At 37.6% G+C, this 22,212-nt stretch overlaps 5 protein-coding genes across 6 annotated transcripts; 3 read left to right on the forward strand and 2 right to left on the reverse strand.

Moving 5' to 3' along the window:
* Positions 1-13: 13 nt before the first annotated feature.
* LOC114528611 lies at positions 14-4,683 on the forward strand. Its single transcript, XM_028550277.1, has 7 exons — positions 14-98; positions 311-473; positions 2,232-2,388; positions 2,480-2,696; positions 2,873-3,970; positions 4,135-4,226; positions 4,326-4,683. The coding sequence occupies exons 2-7, from the start codon at positions 391-393 to the stop codon at positions 4,434-4,436; spliced, it is 1,758 nt and encodes a 585-aa protein (XP_028406078.1). The 5' UTR covers positions 14-98; positions 311-390; the 3' UTR covers positions 4,437-4,683.
* Positions 4,684-4,786: 103 nt separating this feature from the next.
* Positions 4,787-8,072, reverse strand: LOC114528615 (adenylyl cyclase-associated protein 1-like). Its single transcript, XM_028550282.1, has 14 exons — positions 7,855-8,072; positions 7,664-7,689; positions 7,425-7,493; positions 7,058-7,135; positions 6,782-6,835; positions 6,609-6,698; positions 6,449-6,534; positions 6,257-6,362; positions 6,020-6,173; positions 5,726-5,946; positions 5,516-5,639; positions 5,340-5,422; positions 5,127-5,270; positions 4,787-5,055 (listed from the first exon to the last, which is right to left on the reverse strand). The coding sequence occupies exons 1-14, from the start codon at positions 8,036-8,038 to the stop codon at positions 4,975-4,977; spliced, it is 1,500 nt and encodes a 499-aa protein (XP_028406083.1). The 5' UTR covers positions 8,039-8,072; the 3' UTR covers positions 4,787-4,974.
* Positions 8,073-8,163: 91 nt separating this feature from the next.
* On the forward strand, positions 8,164-11,655 carry LOC114528625 (RNA-binding protein 38-like). Its single transcript, XM_028550294.1, has 4 exons — positions 8,164-9,287; positions 9,402-9,522; positions 9,795-9,840; positions 10,883-11,655. Exons 1-4 carry the CDS (start codon positions 9,117-9,119, stop codon positions 11,301-11,303), a joined length of 759 nt encoding a protein of 252 aa, XP_028406095.1. The 5' UTR covers positions 8,164-9,116; the 3' UTR covers positions 11,304-11,655.
* An 89-nt stretch (positions 11,656-11,744) lies between these two features.
* LOC114528617 (probable NADH dehydrogenase) lies at positions 11,745-13,740 on the reverse strand. The gene is made up of 2 exons (XM_028550284.1): positions 12,570-13,740; positions 11,745-12,409 (listed from the first exon to the last, which is right to left on the reverse strand). Exons 1-2 carry the CDS (start codon positions 13,525-13,527, stop codon positions 11,982-11,984), a joined length of 1,386 nt encoding a protein of 461 aa, XP_028406085.1. The 5' UTR covers positions 13,528-13,740; the 3' UTR covers positions 11,745-11,981.
* On the forward strand, positions 13,732-21,694 carry LOC114528606 (guanine exchange factor for Rac 30-like). 2 transcript variants are annotated; one of them, XM_028550271.1, is made up of 8 exons: positions 16,725-16,851; positions 17,788-19,604; positions 19,897-19,972; positions 20,045-20,093; positions 20,161-20,306; positions 20,650-20,695; positions 20,797-21,128; positions 21,259-21,694. In XM_028550271.1, the coding sequence occupies exons 2-8, from the start codon at positions 17,804-17,806 to the stop codon at positions 21,308-21,310; spliced, it is 2,502 nt and encodes an 833-aa protein (XP_028406072.1). In that variant the 5' UTR covers positions 16,725-16,851; positions 17,788-17,803; the 3' UTR covers positions 21,311-21,694. The 2 variants fall into 2 exon arrangements, 1 of the variants encoding a protein (XP_028406072.1); XR_003687516.1 differs by lacking the exons at positions 19,897-19,972; positions 20,045-20,093; positions 20,161-20,306; ... (1 more) ...; positions 20,797-21,128; positions 21,259-21,694 and having other exon boundaries at positions 13,732-16,851; positions 17,788-18,098.
* The last annotated feature ends 518 nt before the right edge of the window (positions 21,695-22,212 follow it).

Raw genomic sequence — 22,212 nt, forward strand, 5'->3', positions numbered from 1 at the left:
GTTTATACTCGTTGTTTTCTCATTTTTTTTCCGTTTTTTTACAGGGGATTTCTACAACTTAACTTTGAAAGATGTGCGTTGCGGACTAAGCTATTTTGGTAAGGAAAACAAAGTATTCTTTTTCCCGCGGATGCAGTTTGAAGGATCATTTCACTGTTTGATTGCACGAGCTATCTTTTGGAGCAAAGTGGAAAAGAAGTCTCCCTAAAAGACAGCACGCTGGTTTCACTGCGAATCAAGGGAAAATTTGTAATGATCAATGTCGATAAGGCGATTCATAAACTCACCTTTTCATTTTGTATTTATCTAGGTAACATCATTTACCGTTTCGGTAATTACACCTGGCTTACCTTGAAGTACATCGAACACGCAGTGCAGTCATCTTCTTTTATGTCAATCATGGTCGAAATCTACTATGTAGTGATGCTGTGTTTGGCGTTTGATCTTGTTTATACAACATGTATAAAACCAAGGTTAGTATTTTACATCCAGATAGAATACTGCTTGCATGTGCGTGTGTTTGTTTCTTATTTTGTAGGAGTGAAACTCAATGGAGATTAACTAAACACAACGCAAATGAACTAAACACAACACAAATGAACTAAACACAACACAAATGAACTAAACACAACGAAAATGAACTAAACTCAACGCAAATGAACTAAACACAACCCAAATGAACTAAACTCAACACAAATGAACTAAACTCAACGCAAATGAACTAAACACAACACAAATGAACTAAACACAACGCAAATGAACTAAACACAACACAAATGAACTAAACTCAACACAAATGAACTAAACTCAACGCAAATGAACTAAACACAACGCAAATGAACTCAACACAACGCAAATGAACTAAACACAACACAAATGAACTAAACTCAACACAAATGAACTAAACACAACACAAATGAACTAAACTCAACACAAATGAACTAAACACAACACAAATGAACTAAACACAACGCAAATGAACTAAACACAACACAAATGAACTAAACTCAACGCAAATGAACTAAACTCAACGCAAATGAACTAAACACAACACAAATGAACTAAACTTAACACAAATGAACTAAACACAACGCAAATGAACTAAACACAACGCAAATGAACTAAACACAACACAAATGAACTAAACTCAACACAAATGAACTAAACTCAACGCAAATGAACTAAACACAACGCAAATGAACTAAACACAACGCAAATGAACTAAACACAACACAAATGAACTAAACTCAACACAAATGAACTAAACACAACACAAATGAACTAAACTCAACACAAATGAACTAAACACAACGCAAATGAACTAAACACAACACAAATGAACTAAACTCAACGCAAATGAACTAAACTCAACGCAAATGAACTAAACACAACACAAATGAACTAAACTCAACACAAATGAACTAAACACAACGCAAATGAACTAAACACAACGCAAATGAACTAAACACAACACAAATGAACTAAACACAACACAAATGAACTAAACACAACACAAATGAACTAAACACAACGCAAATGAACTAAACTCAACGCAAATGAACTAAACACAACACAAATGAACTAAACACAACGAAAATGAACTAAACTCAACGCAAATGAACTAAACACAACACAAATGAACTAAACTCAACACAAATGAACTAAACTCAACGCAAATGAACTAAACACAACGCAAATGAACTAAACACAACACAAATGAACTAAACACAACGAAAATGAACTAAACTCAACGCAAATGAACTAAACACAACACAAATGAACTAAACTCAACACAAATGAACTAAACACAACGCAAATGAACTAAACTCAACGCAAATGAACTAAACTCAACGCAAATGAACTAAACACAACACAAATGAACTAAACTCAACACAAATGAACTAAACACAACGCAAATGAACTAAACACAACGCAAATGAACTAAACACAACACAAATGAACTAAACACAACACAAATGAACTAAACACAACGCAAATGAACTAAACTCAACGCAAATGAACTAAACACAACACAAATGAACTAAACTCAACACAAATGAACTAAACACAACGCAAATGAACTAAACACAACACAAATGAACTAAACACAACGCAAATGAACTAAACTCAACACAAATGAACCAAACTCAACGCAAATGAACTAAACAGAACTAAACTGGAAAGCTCCATTAATCACAAACTCTTATTTCATATAATTTACTTCTTTTTAGACTTTTTCCGCCTCGAAGAAGGCGGTTTATACTCCGCCGATTTATTCCGCGGAGAACTGAAAATCCTGACAGCGATAACGATGCGTATTCGAGCAAATCAAGTTCTACCATCTCAATTGCTTTGCTCTTTCGTAGCTCGTTGTCTAGTCTCTCTGACGTAAGTATTCCTCACTTACACATGATATGAGCTATTTCCTATCAAAGAAGTTTGTATCGTCTGTAAACGAACTTTATTATTATTTATTCAGGGGCCAGACTATGAATCTGGCGTCATGGGCAATGAAGAACCTCGCTTGTTTCTGGAAAACAAGCAAGAGCTAGGCTCAGTACATCAGCCGGGAAAGCTCGAACTCCCTGGAGCAAAGAGAACCGAATCTTCTCTTGAAGGGTTTGAAAGACCTGTTTGTTGCATCAGGCGATGCCGAAGTTGGCCAGTGTTGACCATCAAAGATCGTGGTTTTGAAGGTAGGAAGGCCATTGCATTGCTTCCTGCTGTAATTGACCACAAGTATCGACTATTATCACCATTAATATCTTCTGTTATAACGAAAATGCCTTCCGTTGGATCAACTTTCAGAGGAAGCATTTATACATGAGGCGTGAACGTTCAAGTCTAACAAACAACAATCATTGTCTTTTAGGATCATTCCTTCTTCGTGCTCTTAACATCAGCATGTTTAACCTCCACCGTTTGGTTGAGTCGATGAATGTGATTTCACCAGCCATGTCCTTAACATCAAGCAACACTTCCTTCTACACCTCGAAGAGCAGTATTCCTCAGTTAACCACCGCAAGGAGTTTCCCTTTTAGCCCTTTTTTGCCCCCGGGCAGTCGTTCCCTCTCTTCCCTCTCTGGGAGCAGCGCGGGTTTGCTGTGCGGTAAAAACTTTGAAGGAGAGCTGGCGTTATCCACCCAGGCCAGCAGCTCTTCTCGATCATCTGTATCCGAATACAGCGAAGGATTTGCTTGGACAGTGTACGACTATCCTGTACCGGCGTCCATCACATCATCGGATCCCTTTCAATACCAACTGCGGCGATCACAGCAAGAGTACATCTTCGTGCGGAGGCCATTTCATCTGCTTCTGCCCGCAGTCTGTGATTGGCTTCGCGACAATTTCTTCCCAGTGCGTGGTGAAGAGTCGAGCGGTGACGATGGTGACGACTACAACGCTACCCGTGGCGGTGGTAGCAAAGATCAACTGGCTGACGCGCCTGGACCTAGTGGGATGATGATGTATGGTACTCGATTCTGGGTCAGCGAAGATCGTTTCAGAAGTGGTGGCACAAGTTACGACACAAGACGAGGGTTGAGCAGCGAAGATCCTAGCTACCTCTGTGTCAGTCAACTAAGCCAGAGCAACCATTCCATCCCAAGCGTCAAGCGAGATACACCTTACCTCGTTAATAACATCAAGACCGAGGTGATTATGTGCGGTTACCCTGGAGCAAAACCCAACACAGTTCACCTCAGACCCTGGGGTTCGATGACAGAACTTCACCATCGGAGAAATTTAAGATCTCGAGTTCATTTCTCTCTGCCGAACATCTTTGAGGAGTTTGGATTCAAGAACGGAGTCGCGTTTCATGTCCAGAATTTGGAGAGCTTTGCCGTCAAGATAGACAGTCATTCCTATGATGAAAGGAAGTATATCATCACTGAAGATACCTCGGACAGTATCAGTGTTGTCATGGAAAGAGTTGAGAGAAGAGACCAAATGCTGCGCGATGCAGCTAGAGGTATGAAACACTTTCTATTGCATTCTAAACTAACTTTATTTATACTGGATAGCTCTATCAGTTCTAAACTGTTTTTCCTAAGGATCATCTCTTATTGATCCAGTGTTAATACAGGAGGAAACCTAAACTAAACTAACTTTATTTATACTGTTCTTTTTCTGCAGCTAAAATGGAGCAAAATAGAGAAAGGCGAAGACGGCTTCGGATGTTCAGAGAACACGAGGAGGTTGAAGCAATAAGACCAAGACCAGTGCAGGTATCCATCATTTTTAATAAACAAGGTGCTTCTCTATAATTTATGATTTACGACATGAGACAAGGGGGTAACTAAGGATAAATTCGTCTCAATTCACAGGTTCCTCCCTTGAGCTTTGTGGATATATTCAAACACGAAGCATACAAGCAAGTCTTCATTCCTTTCTTGTTCCACACTGGCAAAGAATTGTTGCTAAGCGCAATTACATGATATTGTCAAGTTCGTATCCTGAGCAACTTTTTTATATACGACCTTGAATATATGTGGAAAGTCCTATGCATGCTAAAACTACCTTGTGTATATGTGAAATAAGTGTAAGCAGTATAAATATCCCCTGGGATATATGTAATATAACAGTATAAATTCTACCTGTAATGTAATGTGTAATATTTGTATTAAATCTTTACGATTTAATGATATTTTTGTGTGTGTTGATTTTGTGACAATTAAGGTTGCAATTAAAGTTCTCTAATTTAGAACTCCATTTAAAGGGGCGTGGTGTGACTCTAAACGATCAATTATGTCTATAGCTTTTAATTTAAACCCTAAATTGAAACATCTTAATACAAAAAGCAATTTAATTCAACATTTCAGAGTACAGTTAGACATGAATATTTCTCAGTCATAGTGTACAAGCAAAATTCATACAAAATACTGTGCGAATTTGAAGGTAAATTTGGTAAAAAAATTAAATTTAAGCCACATGATTTGTGTATTCGTATTGCAAATTGTGTTCATTTCTCTTCTTCTAAGTTGATTCTGTGGGTACTGTGGTAAATCCTTTGCCATTCCAGGTGGATTTGTATTGCTCAGGCAATGCATACTCAGTCTACACAAATAAATTTTAAGTAAGTATTCATGTTCAAGCCTGCGAGCACCACCATTGCGAAACAAACTTACAAAGTCTCCATCAGCACTTGGAACTAAAACATTCATCTCCGAGGACTTGGCAGTGACAATTCCTGCATCTCTTGATTTCTCACTGAGGTACACTTGAATACCGTCAGTTTTATCTATGGATACCAATGGAACTTCACCGTTTATCTACAAAGAAATATGTTTAAGTTTTTAACGTACATTGCTCAACCGAAACGTCATCTAGAACATAGGTACCTGTGACTGTACGCTTTGACAATTGACAAACTCTAGGCCAGCAATCAGATCATCAACAACCACAGCAGTTTTCTTGCAAGAATCTAAAGTTGAATCAGGATGCAGTTTTCATCTAATAATCTGATTTCCAATTGCAGGAACTCTCACTGAAAATCACCAGATTCCTAAATGCTTACCCAAAGTGACAGTGTTGAGTTTTCCCTTGATGATAATGGTGCATTCCTTGCAGTTGTAAATGTACACAGTTTGTTTTAGCGTTGTTTCAGCGATTACAATGTTTCTATCATTTTCAAAGTTTTCCTATCAAGATAAGTTGTGTACATTGTCTGAATGAATTGATATATTTCCAGATGGGGAACAAACTTTGGTTAAATAACGCAACCTACCACAACCCATTTCTTTTGGGCTTGTAGCTCTTTCTTGGGCGGTTTCTTGACACTGACTGGCCGTGTCACAGAACCACCAGGTTTGGATGCTTGGAATGGTTTAGGTGCATAAGCAGACGAGGGACCTGATTTTGGTGGCCCTGAGGAAGCGGGGACCTTGCTGCTACCTCGTAAAGCTGGGTTCTTGTGCGTCTTCATGTCATTGGTGACTTTCTTCAGACCTATGGTTTGAGATTGTTGGTGTATCAGTGGGCGAGATAGTTGGGGTGACAAGCAGACAAGAGATGTTATTACCTGCTGTGACTGAGGAGCCTTTGCTTAAAGCATCCAATAATGCAGACCGGCCTCCAGAATCACCACCATCAGATGTGACAGGAGCTGGTGCTGCGACAGGTGGAGGAGGGGGAGGTGCCCCACCAGGTGGGGGAGGTGCGGGTGCACTGCCACCCTAGGAATGAAAAGTGATTAGAAACAAACAACTCAAAGATTGGGTGGAATGGAAATATTAGGGAAGTATAGTGATGAAATTACTTGAGAGTTCCATGTTAGACCAGTCGTATGATGTTGTTTAATGTATGCTATCAATGCTGTCCAAATGCCTTGGTAGTTTCTCACCCAGCTCACATGATCCTGATCTCTGAATGAAATATAAATTTTTGAGCAATTGGATCATGTATGCATATGCAACAAGCCATTGAAAAGAATGGAATAACTTTTTTGTACTTTTCTTTGTACTCTTTGAGCACTCTGTTGCCATAAAACTGGCCAGCATCTGACATCTCTTTGACATAGGGTCCTGGTGTTGGAGACTGAAAGAAAAATAGCAGTGATGTTTGCCTTCAGTTTATCAAAATATCAAACTACGAGTGTTATCTATACTTACCACACTAACCCATCCCAAAGCACCAATGGCTTCGCTTACAGTTGATAAATGGTTAAATAAAGCACTTTTACGATTCTGGTCACGGAAACTCTGGAGTTGGGAAAAATGAATGAAGATAGATTAATCTGCATGACAATATGCAGGTATAAACATTCTTTTTGTATTATACTTACAGACACTTCCCCAATAGAGTCAGCTAATGGTTTTAGTATGCTTGGAAGGTTTGCCTACAGTAAATTAAAACAAGTTTTGGCTATTTAAATATTTTATTCAAGGAATCAAAAGTGATTTAATTTACTACAATATCATTATCAATTCGCTACGATGTTAATTCTATAAACAAATGTGATAATATTAAACCACGCCACTTTATCAAATCATCAATGCCTCATGAACTCACTAAAATGTACAATTGAAATATTTGTGTATAATTTAGAAAGAAGACTCACATCAGATGGTTTAGCACTGCTTTCAGCCGTACACAGTAACTGTCTAAGAGCTGCAAACGCTTTCTTTACAAGCTCAGCCTTGATAGAAACAAAAATAATTAAAAAATACGTTAATCCTTGCAAAAAAGTATATCTTCCGGTTTAAAAATGTTAAGATACACAGCACTCCACAACACTTAATTTGAATTAACTAACCTAATATAAACTATTTCACAATTGTTAGCCGTATAACTTATGTGTTTATATGTATTTTGTTTTGAAATGAGTTTAAAGGGACGCTTTAAGCTTAGCGTGATGCTTTGGGAATATTAGCTTCAATCAATTCTATAGCAAACTAAAACATTTGTAAATTTTAAATTAACCCCACCTGTGTGTTGACATCGCCTCCGATTTTAGCTGAAAGTTCCAAATATGCGGCTACTTTGTCATTATAGACCTAAAAGCGAAACAAAGCTAGTTATTTTCGAGATAAAACAACTAGAAATTACTATTGAAGCGAGCGTAATATATGACAAACGCGCACAGATTTTCCCCCAGTGTCAAATGCTATCAGCATTCACACCATTGCAAGATACGAGGAAGAAGCATATTGGATATTTGCCTTACCTCGTCAAAAGCGGCCACAGATACACCTGCCATTATAAAAGATAAGTTTAGGTGAAAATTACAGAAGGAAGTGCGGTCCAGGAGTTGTCACAGAGCACAGCAAGAAACCTCAGGAAAGGACAAGCTATAAATGGCCTTCATGAATATACATATCATAGCTGACGTCAAAAACATGGGAAAGGGGCTGGTACCTGCTTCATACTCCTCGCTGAAACTCGCCGAATTTACTCTCTCGGAATTTCCTGCTAATCCCTGAACATTTGAGGATATTTCCTGCCTTTCTTTTTCATCTACACTTGTGTTTTTAACCAGGGATTCTAGTCTATTTGTAACCGCTTCTAAACGCACTACTAAATCTTCCAAAGGGGCTGCCATTTCTCTGCGAAATGAAAGCAAACTTGCGCTTTCCTGTGTTAATATTTTACCGGAAAATACACAAGGGCCTTACTTTATTTGGATCGTTTGCAAAACTGAAATATTAAATAACAAATGTCGACTAACAGTCCGGCAAAACAAGTAAAAGTCGGGCACGAGCGTTCTTGTTAAAGTTTTACACGACCTTTGTCAAATATCCGCTATTTTGCGTCGCGGTGTTTCAGATCTCGCCACGCATTGCCTTGCAAAAAAAATTAATTTCAAATTAGTTGTATTTGATCTGTGCGTGGTATAATTGCGACATGGCAATCCGATATTCATATTTCTGGAAATGTTAAGCTCGTTGACATGGCGAGACTGTCGTCTTTAAAGCGTCTATACTGTTATAGAAAGGTTATACTGTTATGAGAATTGGTAATTTGTACTAAAATGTGTGAAAAAGCAGATGCCCTGGAAAATATTTTTTGCTAGAGGAAGCCATAATGCTGAGTGGTAGAAATTAAAAAAAAATGGGGGGAATGTTTCATTTCCAAAGCCCCCAGGAGTGCAGGACGCTTTCGGGACTAAGAAAATACTTATGCATTCAATAAAGATGATAACAGTATAAATCATGCGAGAAATTTGCATGTTTATGAGGGTGCAATCTGAAATAACAGCTGATTTGAATATAATCATCATGTTTCGGACACTTGTCGTCCAATCATTACAGTTTGTTGACAATTAACTGACAATTACTAGAGCATTTACAGCACATCTTATTCAGAAGATGTTCCCATGGAAGCAATCAGGATTATCCTACTATTGGCCAAGAGATTTTCTTTCTTTAAACTGCAGACTTTAAAAGTTTGCTTTCTGCTTTACTCAAGTTAAACTTGCCTCCTGGTCGAAGTGCACACGCCGAAAAGCCGTTATGTATCGACGTTTTTACTGACAAACTCGTTTTGAATGCCAAAAGTTTATACAGGCCAAAATCCTCATCATTCTTCAAGGAACGACAAGAGTTGTGTTTTGGCTAGTCCCGCGCTGAATTCAAGTATACATACAACGAACTGTATTTAAACTTTACTTCGTTTGTATAATGAGCAAAGGGCCGAAAAAAGACACGACGTATACAAAACTCTTCGTTGGGAATATTCCTTATGGGACAAACGATGAAACTTTGAAAACGTACTTCACCCAGTTTGGGGCCATTGATGAAGCTGTGGTGATACGGTCGAAAAATGACAACGCATCAAAAGGCTATGGTTTTGTAAGTGGTGTTCATATTGTGTGCTTTTCTCTTTAAACCTGTCATTTGCTTGACTCTAAAGTAATTGAAATTATAAATTACTGACTCATTGCTTTTTTATTTGACTTTTTATAGGTAACAATGAGGGATGAACATGGCGCACAGCGAGCATGTGAAAACAAGAAACCTTTGATAGACGGACGAAGAGCTAACGTTCAACTGGCATATCTTGGTGCCAAAAAGAAGACGAAAGAAGGTAAAGTGTTTTCTAAAACTTCATTAACTACAAATATGTTTGTCTTTGTTATTCACCAGTTGTTCTGCACGCGTTAAAACCTAAAAGGTAGTTTGAACTGTGAAAGAATTTGCATGCCATTTGCAGAAAGCAAATGTTAATCGTTCCACACTTTTGCACCTGTGTTTGGCGACGTGGTTTAGTTATAATTAACGAGAACATAACAACATGAAAATTTAAAGTTCCTTTCCCAATTGTAACGTTGCATTTACCAATGTAAGTTTCATTTACAGGTCCTGGCAAACTATTCTCAAATGGGACAATCGGCAAATCATACGGGTAAGTTTTAAATTAAAAATACATGCATTGTTCAAATCAATTTAACTGATCCAAAGCAGAGATACTCAGTTATTTACACCTGAACTTAGAGCTTTTCTCATTTCTTTGACCGTATCGAAGTTTGTTTTTAAGCTGAGGGTAACAAAATTGAACGCAGATATTGTTTTTTCAGCGGAAATGGCTCGGACTTGTGTTTACACAAAAGTCTTTCTACCAATTCGGTCTAATTGTCTTAAATCCGCGGGGAATTAGTTGCTAACACATTGTCAACAGAAGCAAGCCATGGACTTGAAATCTGTCTGATAAAACGTCATCAATCGTCTTTTTAAACTCCAGTGTATATCTGTGTTTCACCTCTTCGTTTTTTCAAAAAAACGTTCGAAAAAGAAGCAACCAAATTAAAGAGCATTCATGAACCACCATCAAAGTGACCGCTTTGTATACGGCTTTTTTCTTTAACTTTCTTCGTAGCCGCGATGTTAATGAAATAACTGTGTTTATAACAGTTAATTTTCTAATATTTGTATACAATTACTGCTTGTATCTAAGGGAATTCACAAAACGTATATACTTTGGTAAAAAAATGGATGTCATTTTGAAAGCGAAGATTTTTGCATTTAGAAAACACTAATTGCTTCAAATTGCTACATTTCAGTTCTAAATTCATCGCTTCATTTCATTATTGCTACACTTGTATACGGCTTGCAACATTATTTTAAGGCAAAACTTAGTTTTTTTTAACTTGAGTTAAAAAAACAACACTTATTGAAGTTTCGAGAGCAATTCACATTAAGTTCACGGCCAATTTATTGCACGATTTTATGCTTATTAATGGCTAGAAATTACGTTCATGAGCGAAATACTTTACTAGTATTTAAGTATTCTTAAACCGTATGTAAGCGGTTTATTAAATGTTATATTTTTTACCTCATACAAAGATCTGGACAGCGCAATAATTAGGCCCAGTACACTGTCACTTTTATCAGTATTTCACGTTAATATCCTACCATACTAATATCCCTATTTTGTCTCTTTATTTCAGAGTGCCACCCCCTCCTTTTGTGATTCCCACCAGTATGGTATTTCCTAACGGACAACAAACCTACGTTATGGCTACGTCACCAACGTCACCCCCACCTCCCATGAGTCCAATAGCGGGACCCATGAGCCCCCCGAACCAGGCTCAAGTCTTTTTTGAATACTCTCCATACCTCGCTGGCCAAACCGTATTCTATGGTAGCACGTTGTACGACCAAAATTTCGTACCAGCTGGTCAAGTCATTCTTAGTTCACCAGCGTTCCCACCACAGACGTATATCCAACCCATCTCCTCTCCTCCACCGCCTGGCCCCGTACCCATGGCACTATCAACCTGTCAACATGCACAGTTCTATCTCCAAAATGGTGACCAGGGGCTCACCCCTCCCCCTGGTAATGCTCAACCAATGCTAGTCAACCAATGATCCACAATCCAAAGGCAAAAATTTTATATCCTGATGAATTTAATGGGCTACGAATCATATTTATTCAAAACCAATTTTAATGGACCAAGGTAAATCTTTCAACTCATTGGCCTTGATGCTCTCAATTCTGCAAAAATTATATTATGTTGTCGTAATATCTGTCTATTTGTAACATGAAATGTCGAAATTGTAAATTCTGTCCTAAACGTCAAAAGTCGTAGACTATTCTGAAAATTTGTCAGATTTTGTTCAACATCGTTCTTAGCAATGTTTAAAGAGAGGCCAGATAAAGCTATCTATTAACAAACGCCTTCTCCCTGCTTTTAACCTTTCTGACAAATCTCAATGTGAATATATAAATGTTAATCTGAATTGTCATTAATAAATTATTGTAGCAATTTCAAACATGTGTTTTGATATTTTTCCCCCCTTACAGAGATTATTGATTTAAACACTGCATAGTATGACTTGAGAGATTTTTATGTATTTATTTTATGAGGTTTTCTGTTTAAAGCTAGTTATTCAGAAGTTGGTGAAATTCTTTTTAATATTCATTTCGGTGATCTAAATCAGTTATACAATGAACACACTCTTGGTAAACTGCGAATTAACTGCCAATGAATGGTGATTATGTGAATGTGTATCTGAAAAATGAAGTTGTAATCTACATATAGTTGGCTAAAACTTAGATGTATCTCGTCCAAATACAAAAGCTCTCATCCAATCAAATGGCACCTGTAGTCTCAATCGAAAGCTTCCCAACATTGTGAGATAAGCAGATCTCCACAGCACCCAAGTCATAAACCCTCTGAACTTTGATGTTTCAAATTCAGCCAAAGCTTGGTAGTCACCAACATAGGCTAGCATTCCAGCATTTCTCCATGAAAATGGTTTCAGATTTGCATCTTGTTTTCTCTCCTGGGCAAAACATTTAGCAAGATATCTGCCTTGACGCTCAGCCACTTGTGCTGTGCATGCCAGAGGATTTTCTTCAATATAGGCACAGTCACCAAGGGCATAAACATTGCCATCTGAGATGCCTTTCACTTTGAGGAATGGATCAACAAGCAGTTGTTTTTGTTTGGACTTTGGAAGAATGGTGTTTTCTAGTAAAAAAAAGAAATTTCCTGGATGGAGGATTGTGTGCTTAAACCTCACCATTATGGGTAAATATACTTATTGTAGTTATTATGCTTAGTGCATGCAACCAACTGGTGTTGGACTTAAATGGGAATAATGTTATATGCAGTTAGACATGTGTATTACCAATAAATGGTCTTGGTGCAAGACCAGTTGACCAGACAACCAATCCACATGGTATTAAGGTACCATCTTGTAACTTGACAGATTTCTCATCAACCTCAACCACACCACTTTGTATCAAATTGAATCTCGAACGTTGTTGAATTTTCTTCTCTGCAAATGTTCTCAACTTCTTGTCAAATGATGGCAATATTTGATGTGGCTCCACTAGAGTAACCTGTACTTTGTCTTTCTCTTGGAAGTATAGTCTGGACACATCTTCACGAAGAAAGTCGTACAATTCTGCACCAAACTCAACACCTGTTGGCCCTCCACCACAGATTACAAAATGTAACAATCTCTTCTCCTCATCTGCTGTGATATTTGGGTGAACTGATAACTCAAAGTTTGTCAAAATCTTATTCCTGATTGCTCTGGCATGAGCTATTTCTTTCAGGAAGAAAGCATGCTTTTCCACGCCAGGGACATTGAAAGTATTACTTCTTGCACCGACTGCTATAACAAGTTTATCATAGCTTATTTCCTGCTTCTTATTGTTTAAAACACTCTTGCATACAACTATACGCTTGTCTGATTGTAATTCAACTGCTTTGGCCAACTGAAAATGATGATCATCTCTGAATTTTGTGTTCCGAACTGGTTCAATGATACTTCTAAACTCCAAAGTCCCAACCGTAGTACTTGCCAACAAGGGGGTGAACAGGAAATGATTTCGAGGACTGATTACAATCACATCAAATAGTTTTTTGTCAATGTTTTTCAAAAGGCTGTAACCACCCCATCCTGTGCCTAGAATAACCAATTTTTGTCTACCATTCTCTTGCTGGTTATGGCCAGATGAAGAAACCAATCGCTTGATGAATTGTTTGCCAATATGTTGATCAAAGTGGACATGCTCTGGTGCACCTTTTCTACGAAATCTTGGCCCCTGCTGTTTCAAAACGTTCTTGAGAATATTCATGTTTAATCAAAGTAGTTAAAAAAATTAATCAGCTTTTAATCATGAACAAATCCAACTAACCATGAACTAAATCCAAATCCAACATGTTATCCTACAATGACCCTCCAATATCAACCTCTACTCACAGCTATACATGGTTTATCAAAGACTATCCCTAGATACTCCTATCATAGCCATACCTATCCAACAGATTCCTTTCATGTTCAAATTTATCCATACATACCCCAGTTTTCACCTACTATACCTACTTACTCCTATTGTGCCCCAATATCCCCCGAGTATTCCTAGGTATCCATATACACTCCTCTGTAATACCTCTTGATTCTCTTGATCAAACGTTATCCCTCTTCTTCAGGAAATAAAATTTGCTGAAATTAGAATTTCTGATTTATTTACAATTTTTCCAATCGAAAAGAACAATATTAGGAATGAAAGATGGATGTTTCTGTTGAAGTAAGAACTGCAATAAACGAAGCAAAGAAACAAGTCGTAGCTGCTAAAACATCCCGTGAATTGTCAGATGTTATTTTGAAATTTGTTCACTTGTTGGATAAAGGTTCAATATCTAGCGAGGACAGCTTACAAAAGGACCGTATTTTAAGAAATGGTACCTGGTCAGCCACTGGTATCCCCTCATATTCAGCTGAGTTCAAGAAAGAGTTTCTATCCCGACAATATGGTCATTTTTGTGAGCATATTTTGAGGCACTCTGACCCCAGTTTTTTGAAAGATGACAACTTCAGGACAGTATTATCCAGACTATTCCTAGAAGGTCCTGCAGATCTTTCTTTCCTTGCTCTGGTGTTGGCATTTGGATCCCTGACTCACACTGATAAACTGAACTTTACTATTTCAGTGCTTGATGATTTTGTTACCAGAAGTAAATTAACTGAGTTGTTCATGCTGCAATGTCTGAGTGACTCAGGAAAGCATTTAGGCGAAGAATTATTAACAGTTGTGACCTCGTTACCTGATAAATTAGCCAATAAGATGAAGCTAGCATTGAATGGAAGATTTCATCCAAATGTGTACTATAAAACTCTTGGTGGAGAAATTATAAAAACTTTAATTGAAATCCATGAAGTTGCTTGCAAAACAAGTAACTATTCAACGTCATTTTTGTCCAATCTCATTGGTAAAATTGCCCTACGTGGTTCAATAGCCACCTTGTTTGATGTGCTTCTACCACAGTTGAAAGAATGGTGTTACAGAAGCCCATTATGGTCAAATATTTGTTCAAAGTTGCTCACAGAAGTCCCAGAATCTGCCTTGGAGCCTGTCATTGAGTGTCTCTTAAAGAAGATTGCATTTTACCCATTCTTCTCGAAGATTTTGAGGGATAATGTAGTTACAAATTCACTCATCAAACATCTCATAACACACAAATTCTTGTTGGTGAGATTCTATAAAGAGCCAAGCGTACTACAAAATATTGTGGGTTACCTATGTGCAGACACTCGAAGGCATATTCTTGTTGATGTACTTAAAACAATGTTAGAGCAATGGGCTAAATCGAACATCATAAAACACATGTCGTATGAGCAGCATTTTTATCTAACCCAAGTGATTATTTTGGCCACAGTTCAAATGAATGAAAGTGAAGTTGTTGAACATAAAAGTGAAATACTTAATAAAATGTTATCTGGAGTTCAGGCACACTTGGATAACGCAAACAACAAGATACGTCAAATTGGAATGGTTGTCGCTGAATGTATCACAGCACGCTTGCATCCTGATACAGAGAAACTGAAGTTTGACATTGTTGTGGATGATGATGTTGAAAAGTTGCGATCTCTGGCCTCTATGCCAGCATTTAGCCCTGACGTTGAAAAAGAAAACTTTTTGACAAAGGAGGATGTGATTGTGAGTAATGATTTGGAAGAAAAATTGGCAAATGATAGTCAGAGAAATCATGATGGAAAAACACAGATAAATAATCATATTGAGGATAGTTATGATGATGATTTGCAACCGTATGAATTGTCTGAAGGTGATGATGATCTCATTGAGGGGATACGACCACCAAAATACATATCCCAATGCATTGATGGATTATTATCTAATGATGATCCTAAAAGACACATTGCATCATTACGTGTCCTGACAAAGGTTTTGAAGAATGATGGTCATAATCTTAGTCATCAATGTGTTCAGCTTGTTACCATTCTCCTACACTTGCAGGACAAGTACTCGTTAGAAGATTATAACGAGCTCAGGTTTGCGGCAATGGTTGAAATCACTGTCCAATGTCCTGTTGAGGCAGCTGGTTATTTGACGAAGGAATTTTATGCTCAGAATTACAGTTTAAGACAAAGAATGGATATACTTGATGTGCTTGCCAGGGCTGCAACTGAGTTATCAAAGCCAGAGTTCAGTAGCAATTCTTCTGCAATTCATCCAAAGAATGGAGCTTCACTTGGTTTTTCACACAACTCCGAGGTCTCTGAACCTGGAAATTGGAAGACCATTGTCCAAGAAAGAATTGATAAAAAAACAAGACGATTTAGCAAGAAAGCGTCAATTGTTCCACCCAAAGCGGCACCGAATCGGTTTGCAAATGTTGCTGGGCATTTCTTTTTTCCACTTCTGCAAGGTTTTGATAATCGTCAAAACACATTTGATCTTCTTGGTGAAGATTGTGTGATACTTGGATCTCTGGTGAGCACTTTAGGGAATATCATGTACTGTGCACGAGGAACACTTGTAGCTCAGAACATGTCAAGGTCATTACTTGAGGTTGTGTGGGTGTTAAGGTTTCATAATGATGCCCATGTTAGACAGAGTTTGTTGTTCTCTTTGGCAATGGTTGTTGTTAGTGTGCCAGCGTTTTTCCTCATGACTGAAGTTCAAAGTGAGTTAGCTGAGTGTCAAAGTTGGTTAGAGAACATCCTTAATAATGATCCAAGTGCTCAATGCCGTGAACTTGCACTGCAAGTCCTCGTGTCGATTAGAGATGTCTTCAAAAAACATTTTCAAAGTGAAGAAAGCTAGTGTAGTGTATTCAATAGTTAGTGTATTCAATGTTTAGTGTATTTGTTGGTGAATAAAATAATGTTGCAATTAAACTGTTTATTGTTTTCTCAGTTGTTACTTTGATTAGTTGTAGCTAAGTTGTTACTTTTTTTTGCAAATTCTTCGCATAAATTGCGCTCAATTTATCATAATCAACGGTAATCATAATTAGCATAATTATGTTAAAATAATACGTAACTATTTTATTTTTGATCTTTACTAAAATGCGGAAGTCAAACTGAGATTTATCCAAAAAAGTCAAAAAGTCCTCGTGAAAATGTACACAGAATACTAACCAAATCGTACTCAAATGTAAGTAGTTGTCAAATTTATCACAATGTCCAGATTAGTTTTGGTTTTAAAAGAATTTAGGGATTATACGAAGGAAATAATTTGGTGTATAAACGATGCGCTTCATAGCGGTTGTAAATTATTGATAATTGTTGGAGATGTTTGTATCGGAATAAAAAGAGATTCTCTTTTTCTTTGAAAAAGTTATGAACTTTCCTTTTAAGCTTGAGATTGCGTTTTTGTACCCAGATTTTTAACTTTAATAGAGTAGGTTTTTTATTGTTTACGAAATTAATAAAGGTGCTTTTTCTCTATCGTGTTTGGTTTATAAAACAAATATTAATCGTGTCTGAAATATTTTACTTTTTTTTAATGAAACCTTATATTTATCTGTGATTTTTTTCTGAATGCTCGTTGTATGAATTAGAAATATAATGAACAACAGTATAAAAACACTTTGTTAGGCTAGCTTCTGACCAGATAGACTTGAAAAGTCTTTAACATATTATAAAATACTGGTAGACATAAGAGGGTTACCACAGCATGGTGCATTGTCTGGGTTAGTTTACAAGGGTATTAAATCTGTCACCATGATGCTAATAGCCAGTAAAATATCTTAGGTAAGATTGAGACTTGACAGGATACCTCTCAGATTAATGGGGTCAGCTATAATTTGCCATAATTCAATATATTTTAATGATTTCACTTTTAACTTTCACTTCCTGTTAGAAGGCAGGTGTTTTAATTCAAGGTAACTTGATACAGAGTCTATGGAAAGTTATATATGTAGAAGCAAAAGTGAATGTTTTTGTGGTTAATTTGTTTACAGTAAATTAAGCGACTAAGGCATAGTGATGCATTTTGTAAACAAATACCGTAAATTAACAATGCCAATATAACGAGAATGAAAATGAATGATACTCATGTTTAAGTGTTTCTGTTGGTTAATTTGTTTAGTAAAGTGGCCAAGAAAATGTCTGTGACAAGCGATTGTAAGGTTGATCAATCATTGTCACGAAACAGTTCAGAGTTTTACTGTACTGAGGAAGAACTATATGATAGTTTTATGGAAATTGTCAATGACCCTGAGCTTCAAGGCAATAGCAGTAACCAAAGTGGGATTTCTTCTGATTCCCAGACACACAACAATAGTGGAAACTGCAATAACATGTCTGAGAAGACAGTTGGTGATAGCTCTGTGACAATTGAAGAGAACCTTGACAAAAGTAATATGGCAGCTTGTGATAGCGGCTCTAAAGAACATTCAGACCAAGTTATGTTGGAGGACGACAGGTCAGATAAAGTTTCAAATAAACCAGAAAGTTGTGAAGAAAATATTGATTTAAATAATCAGTTGCAGGAATGTTCTAATGTTCAAACAAATGGAAATGCAACTCAAAATGATTTGAATGACTCAACTGATGGAAATGTGCAAAGTGAAAAATATGAACATGATGCTGATTTGGCAACAAATGCTCAGGAAAATCCAAAACCTGCTTTGGTGGATAGCACTGATAAAGAGAATAATATTTCAATTTCAAACACAGAAGCATCGAATCAAAGTGAAACTATGGATCATGGGTCAGATTCTGGTGTAGAAAGGTCTTCTTTGGCCTCAGTTCAGGCACCTGTGAGTCCTAGCAAAGCTGATGTTGTTAGTTCAATATTAGTCCCACAACCGTCAACAAAAAAGAAAGCCAAAGATGGAGCCTCAACGTCCACTCAACCACCCACCAAAAGTCCAAGCAAAGCTGATATTGTCAGCTCAATCATACTTCAAAAGCCATATGAAAATGGTGAAGGTTCCAGATCTGATCAACCGTCAAGTACTTGCAGTGAAAGTGCGAGTCCAGCCAATCAGAGTGAAGACATTAGTCCAACCAATCAGAATGAAGACGTTAGTCCAACCAATCAGAATGAAGACGTTAGCCCATCCAATCATAGTGGAGAGGATGCACCAACCAATCAGGATAGAGATGGAGAGGATGCACCAACCAATCAGGATAGAGATGGAGAGGATGGACCAACCAATCAGAGTGCACTACAGAGCATTGAGAATGACATAGAAGAAGGAATACGAAAGGCAAATGAAGTTTGCGAAGAACTTAATTTAATCACACAAAGATTATCACGATCCAGCGATGAACTGTTGGATGACAATGACGGAGAAGTATCACAAAATAAGAACAAGGGATCAACAGATGAAACTAAAATAAATAAAGCTGATGTAACAGGTAATGAGATGGATCGACCAAGTTCATTGCCCAAGCTGGTAGTAACCAGCAATTCAAAAAGTTCAGAAGCTGGTGTTTCCTCTGACAGTACCACCCCCTCATCTGTGGGGACAACCCCATCACCCACAGTCCCCCTGGGTAGTTCCCCCACACATGTGGTACATCTTCATGAGCCCCTTGACCGGAAACCAAGTGTATCAGACTCAATGGGATCGAGTGGTGGTTCCTCTGGTGATGCTAAGAGTCTTCGGGCATCACCCTCTCCCACACAGGACGGTGGTCCAATCAACTGGGAGATCTTGAACACAGCATTTGATAATCCTGAGACAGACGATGATGATGTAGTTTATGCAACTAGTGGCCATTATGGTGGGTTTGGGTTAGTTCTTGATGATGATGATGATGAAACACTAACAACTCCAGCTAATGATGATGACGTTCGTCTTCGTTCAGTGTCGCAGTCCACAACCATGTCTGAAGTTGAGTTTCAAGAAGAATACAGAAAGTCTCACAGCGCTGCATCACTTGAGAGAAATCCTGGTAAGTACTAAATACTCACGTTTTGAGGTGTAGTAATTTCACATCCAGAATCCACAAGTATAACCCTAACCTGTTGCTTAATATAAACCTTAACCTGTCCCTAACTCTTGTCCAACTACTACCATAAAGAATTAGATTAAGAATCAATGATTATACTCCTGAATTTTGAACAGTAAATTACTATCACCTGTTTTATTAGGTTGACTTTACAAACATACAACATGGAGACTTTGAGAGCTATCACAATTAAACAATAGCTAGATACAGTGGTGTATATATTGATTTGTTTCAGATGGTTCCCTGTGTTCTGGCTACCTTTTCAAGCTGGGTGGTACCGGAATCACACCAAAAAACTGGCGTAAAAGATGGTAAGGTTCAGACATGAAGTGTTAATCTATCACCAGCTACTCTGGGTTTGATAAAACATGTTTACTCTCCAGGTGTATGGTGAGGCAAGATCGCTGCTTGTATTACTACAAAAGTGCAAGGGTAAGAAGTGACACTCCAAATCCAATTGCATCGCTGGATATGATTGAATATAAACTGTGTATTTTAGGACAAGCTACCTTGTGGTATTATCGTTCTAGCGAGCTATATTGTCAGTCACAGTTCAGAGCACAACAAGAAATATTGTATCAAGCTCAGTAAAGGCGGTGGACGAACGTACTTCTTCAGTTCTGATTCATCCAAAGATATGCTGAGGTATGCTTGAGATCGTTTGTTACGCCCTGGATTCATCGTTAGACATGGATTTTGAAAGAATTCCATGTTCACTAAATCCTAAATACACGAACTTAATCCTCGAGGTTAGGTTAGGATTAAACCTAATTCTAACCTAATCAGAAACAAAGATATTTTTCAGAATCTCTCGATGACACTTTCTACTGTTTCTCTCAGTTCTTTCTCTGGTTTAAATAAGGAAAGTAATCACCTCACAATGATTACATTCATAACCCAGCGTTTCAACACTCCAATCTAGCGTCTTCATCAGGGAAGGTCTGCTGTTGAAACGTGGATCTTTTGACCATTTTTTTTTTTTACTCAGGTGGATGGAGGCTTTGCGTAATGCTGCTGAAAACAAGGACGAAGGGGTGAGAAATATAGCTTTTCTTCTTCGCTTTGTCAACAGTGTATGGAACGTGTACACAGACCTTTATATCTCAACTCAATTGCTCATCTTTTTTCTCTCCAGACAAGTTTCGTGATTCGTAACGAAATCATTCACAATGTTGCCATTCCCGCGCTTTCCATCAAGAAACCCGATTGCCATGGTTTCCTGACGAAGCAAGGCGCGAAAAGTAGGCGTTCATGGAAACGGCGATACTGTGTGCTCAAGAACGGTTGTCTGTACTATTATCGCGAAATGGCGGACACGACAGCGCTTGGAGTTGCTAAACTTCATGGATATACTGTGGACGAAGTTTCATCGGGAAATGGGCGACGAAATGGCTTCCGTTGCATTCCACCTCAAACTGGAATGAGAACATTTTCATTCATTGCTGATAATGAGTATGATAAGAAGAGGTAAGCGACACTAATTAAACCTAATTAACTCTAATTAAGTTCTTATCCTACATCCAAATTTATCCAAAATGAAATTCTGGCCTTGAAATAATTGGTTTGAAACAACAACAATTCATTCAATTCTTGGCAGGTGGATTCCGTGTTTCAGAGAATCAATTAGTGCGAACACGTCGTCTCAGTGAGCAACTTTCATCTTAGCACTTTTGTAACATTTTCATATTTCCAATAATTTCATAATATTCTTCCATCAAGTTGTATATTAATAATCTTTATACCCGAAGTTTGTATTTCAGTTGGAATAAACGTGTAACAAAATGTTTTGCGAATTTTGTTATGGGATCCAGGTCCTCTCATAACTTTAACTCTATTTAATTTCTGTATTTATAATATTCACATTTGAGTGGCTGTAAAGTAGAAAACAAATACGACAAAGACGCAGAATTTTTGACCAGGAATAAGGTATCTGAGCATTAGAAAATCGACATAATTATGTAATGATTAATTCAAATTAAATATTCTTTGTTCACATCAGGGTTGGTAGATTTTATGAATAAATAAGCCAAATATATTAACATAACATTTGTTTTTTTTGTTTAAAACAAAGGAATCAAAGGGCCGCCAATAACAATGTTTGGCTTATTTATTCAGTAACTTACCAACCCTGGTTCACATGCTCTTGAGAATGTTATACAGTTATAATATAGTTGAATAATAATAATAATAATCTAAGATTGAATATCGTGGAATATTAACGCCCCAATTCACGCCCCTGGTAATTGGAATTTCGAATAAAGAAATCCCATTGGCTGTGGAACGAATTTTCGCGCCATTCACTACCTTATTTGGAATCCCGCCAGACCATGTGACCAGACAGAACATCCAAAGAGCGCGCCTTGGAATATTTTTGGCATTCTGGAATATTTGAAGTCAAGGGTGGAGCTAAGAAACTCAGCTTCTTGTAAAATCCCACTTGATTTCGCTGTAAAACAATAAAGGAATAGACAAATGGACGTATTTCATACACCACCACATTCTACAAGTCCTTTGTCCTATTTTGGCGAAGCACCCTTCGTATGGGCTCCCA

This window comes from Dendronephthya gigantea, unplaced genomic scaffold (genome assembly GCF_004324835.1).
Source record: "Dendronephthya gigantea isolate DGI-Jeju-01 unplaced genomic scaffold, DenGig_1.0 000050F, whole genome shotgun sequence".
NCBI classification, from domain to species: Eukaryota; Metazoa; Cnidaria; class Anthozoa; order Malacalcyonacea; family Nephtheidae; genus Dendronephthya; species Dendronephthya gigantea.

Excerpts from the sequence above, each read along its gene's own strand:
- LOC114528615 (XM_028550282.1), bottom strand. The coding sequence starts at position 8,038 with ATGGCAGCCCCTTTGGAAGATTTAGTAGTGCGTTTAGAAGCGGTTACA. Across the intron at positions 7,136-7,424 it reads GAGGCGATGTCAACACACAG|GCTGAGCTTGTAAAGAAAGC; the intron begins GTGGGGTTAATT and ends GTTTCTATCAAG. Across the intron at positions 6,535-6,608 it reads CTTTGGGATGGGTTAGTGTG|TCTCCAACACCAGGACCCTA; the intron begins GTAAGTATAGAT and ends TTTTTCTTTCAG.
- LOC114528606 (XM_028550271.1), top strand. The coding sequence starts at position 17,804 with ATGTCTGTGACAAGCGATTGTAAGGTTGATCAATCATTGTCACGAAAC. Across the intron at positions 19,973-20,044 it reads AAAAACTGGCGTAAAAGATG|GTGTATGGTGAGGCAAGATC; the intron begins GTAAGGTTCAGA and ends TTTACTCTCCAG. Across the intron at positions 20,094-20,160 it reads ATTACTACAAAAGTGCAAGG|GACAAGCTACCTTGTGGTAT; the intron begins GTAAGAAGTGAC and ends TGTGTATTTTAG.
- LOC114528617 (XM_028550284.1), bottom strand. The coding sequence starts at position 13,527 with ATGAATATTCTCAAGAACGTTTTGAAACAGCAGGGGCCAAGATTTCGT. Across the intron at positions 12,410-12,569 it reads TGCACCAAGACCATTTATTG|AAAACACCATTCTTCCAAAG; the intron begins GTAATACACATG and ends TTTTTTTACTAG.
- LOC114528625 (XM_028550294.1), top strand. The coding sequence starts at position 9,117 with ATGAGCAAAGGGCCGAAAAAAGACACGACGTATACAAAACTCTTCGTT. Across the intron at positions 9,523-9,794 it reads CAAAAAGAAGACGAAAGAAG|GTCCTGGCAAACTATTCTCA; the intron begins GTAAAGTGTTTT and ends TTTCATTTACAG. Across the intron at positions 9,841-10,882 it reads ACAATCGGCAAATCATACGG|AGTGCCACCCCCTCCTTTTG; the intron begins GTAAGTTTTAAA and ends TCTTTATTTCAG.
- LOC114528611 (XM_028550277.1), top strand. The coding sequence starts at position 391 with ATGTCAATCATGGTCGAAATCTACTATGTAGTGATGCTGTGTTTGGCG. Across the intron at positions 3,971-4,134 it reads GCTGCGCGATGCAGCTAGAG|CTAAAATGGAGCAAAATAGA; the intron begins GTATGAAACACT and ends CTTTTTCTGCAG. Across the intron at positions 4,227-4,325 it reads TAAGACCAAGACCAGTGCAG|GTTCCTCCCTTGAGCTTTGT; the intron begins GTATCCATCATT and ends CTCAATTCACAG.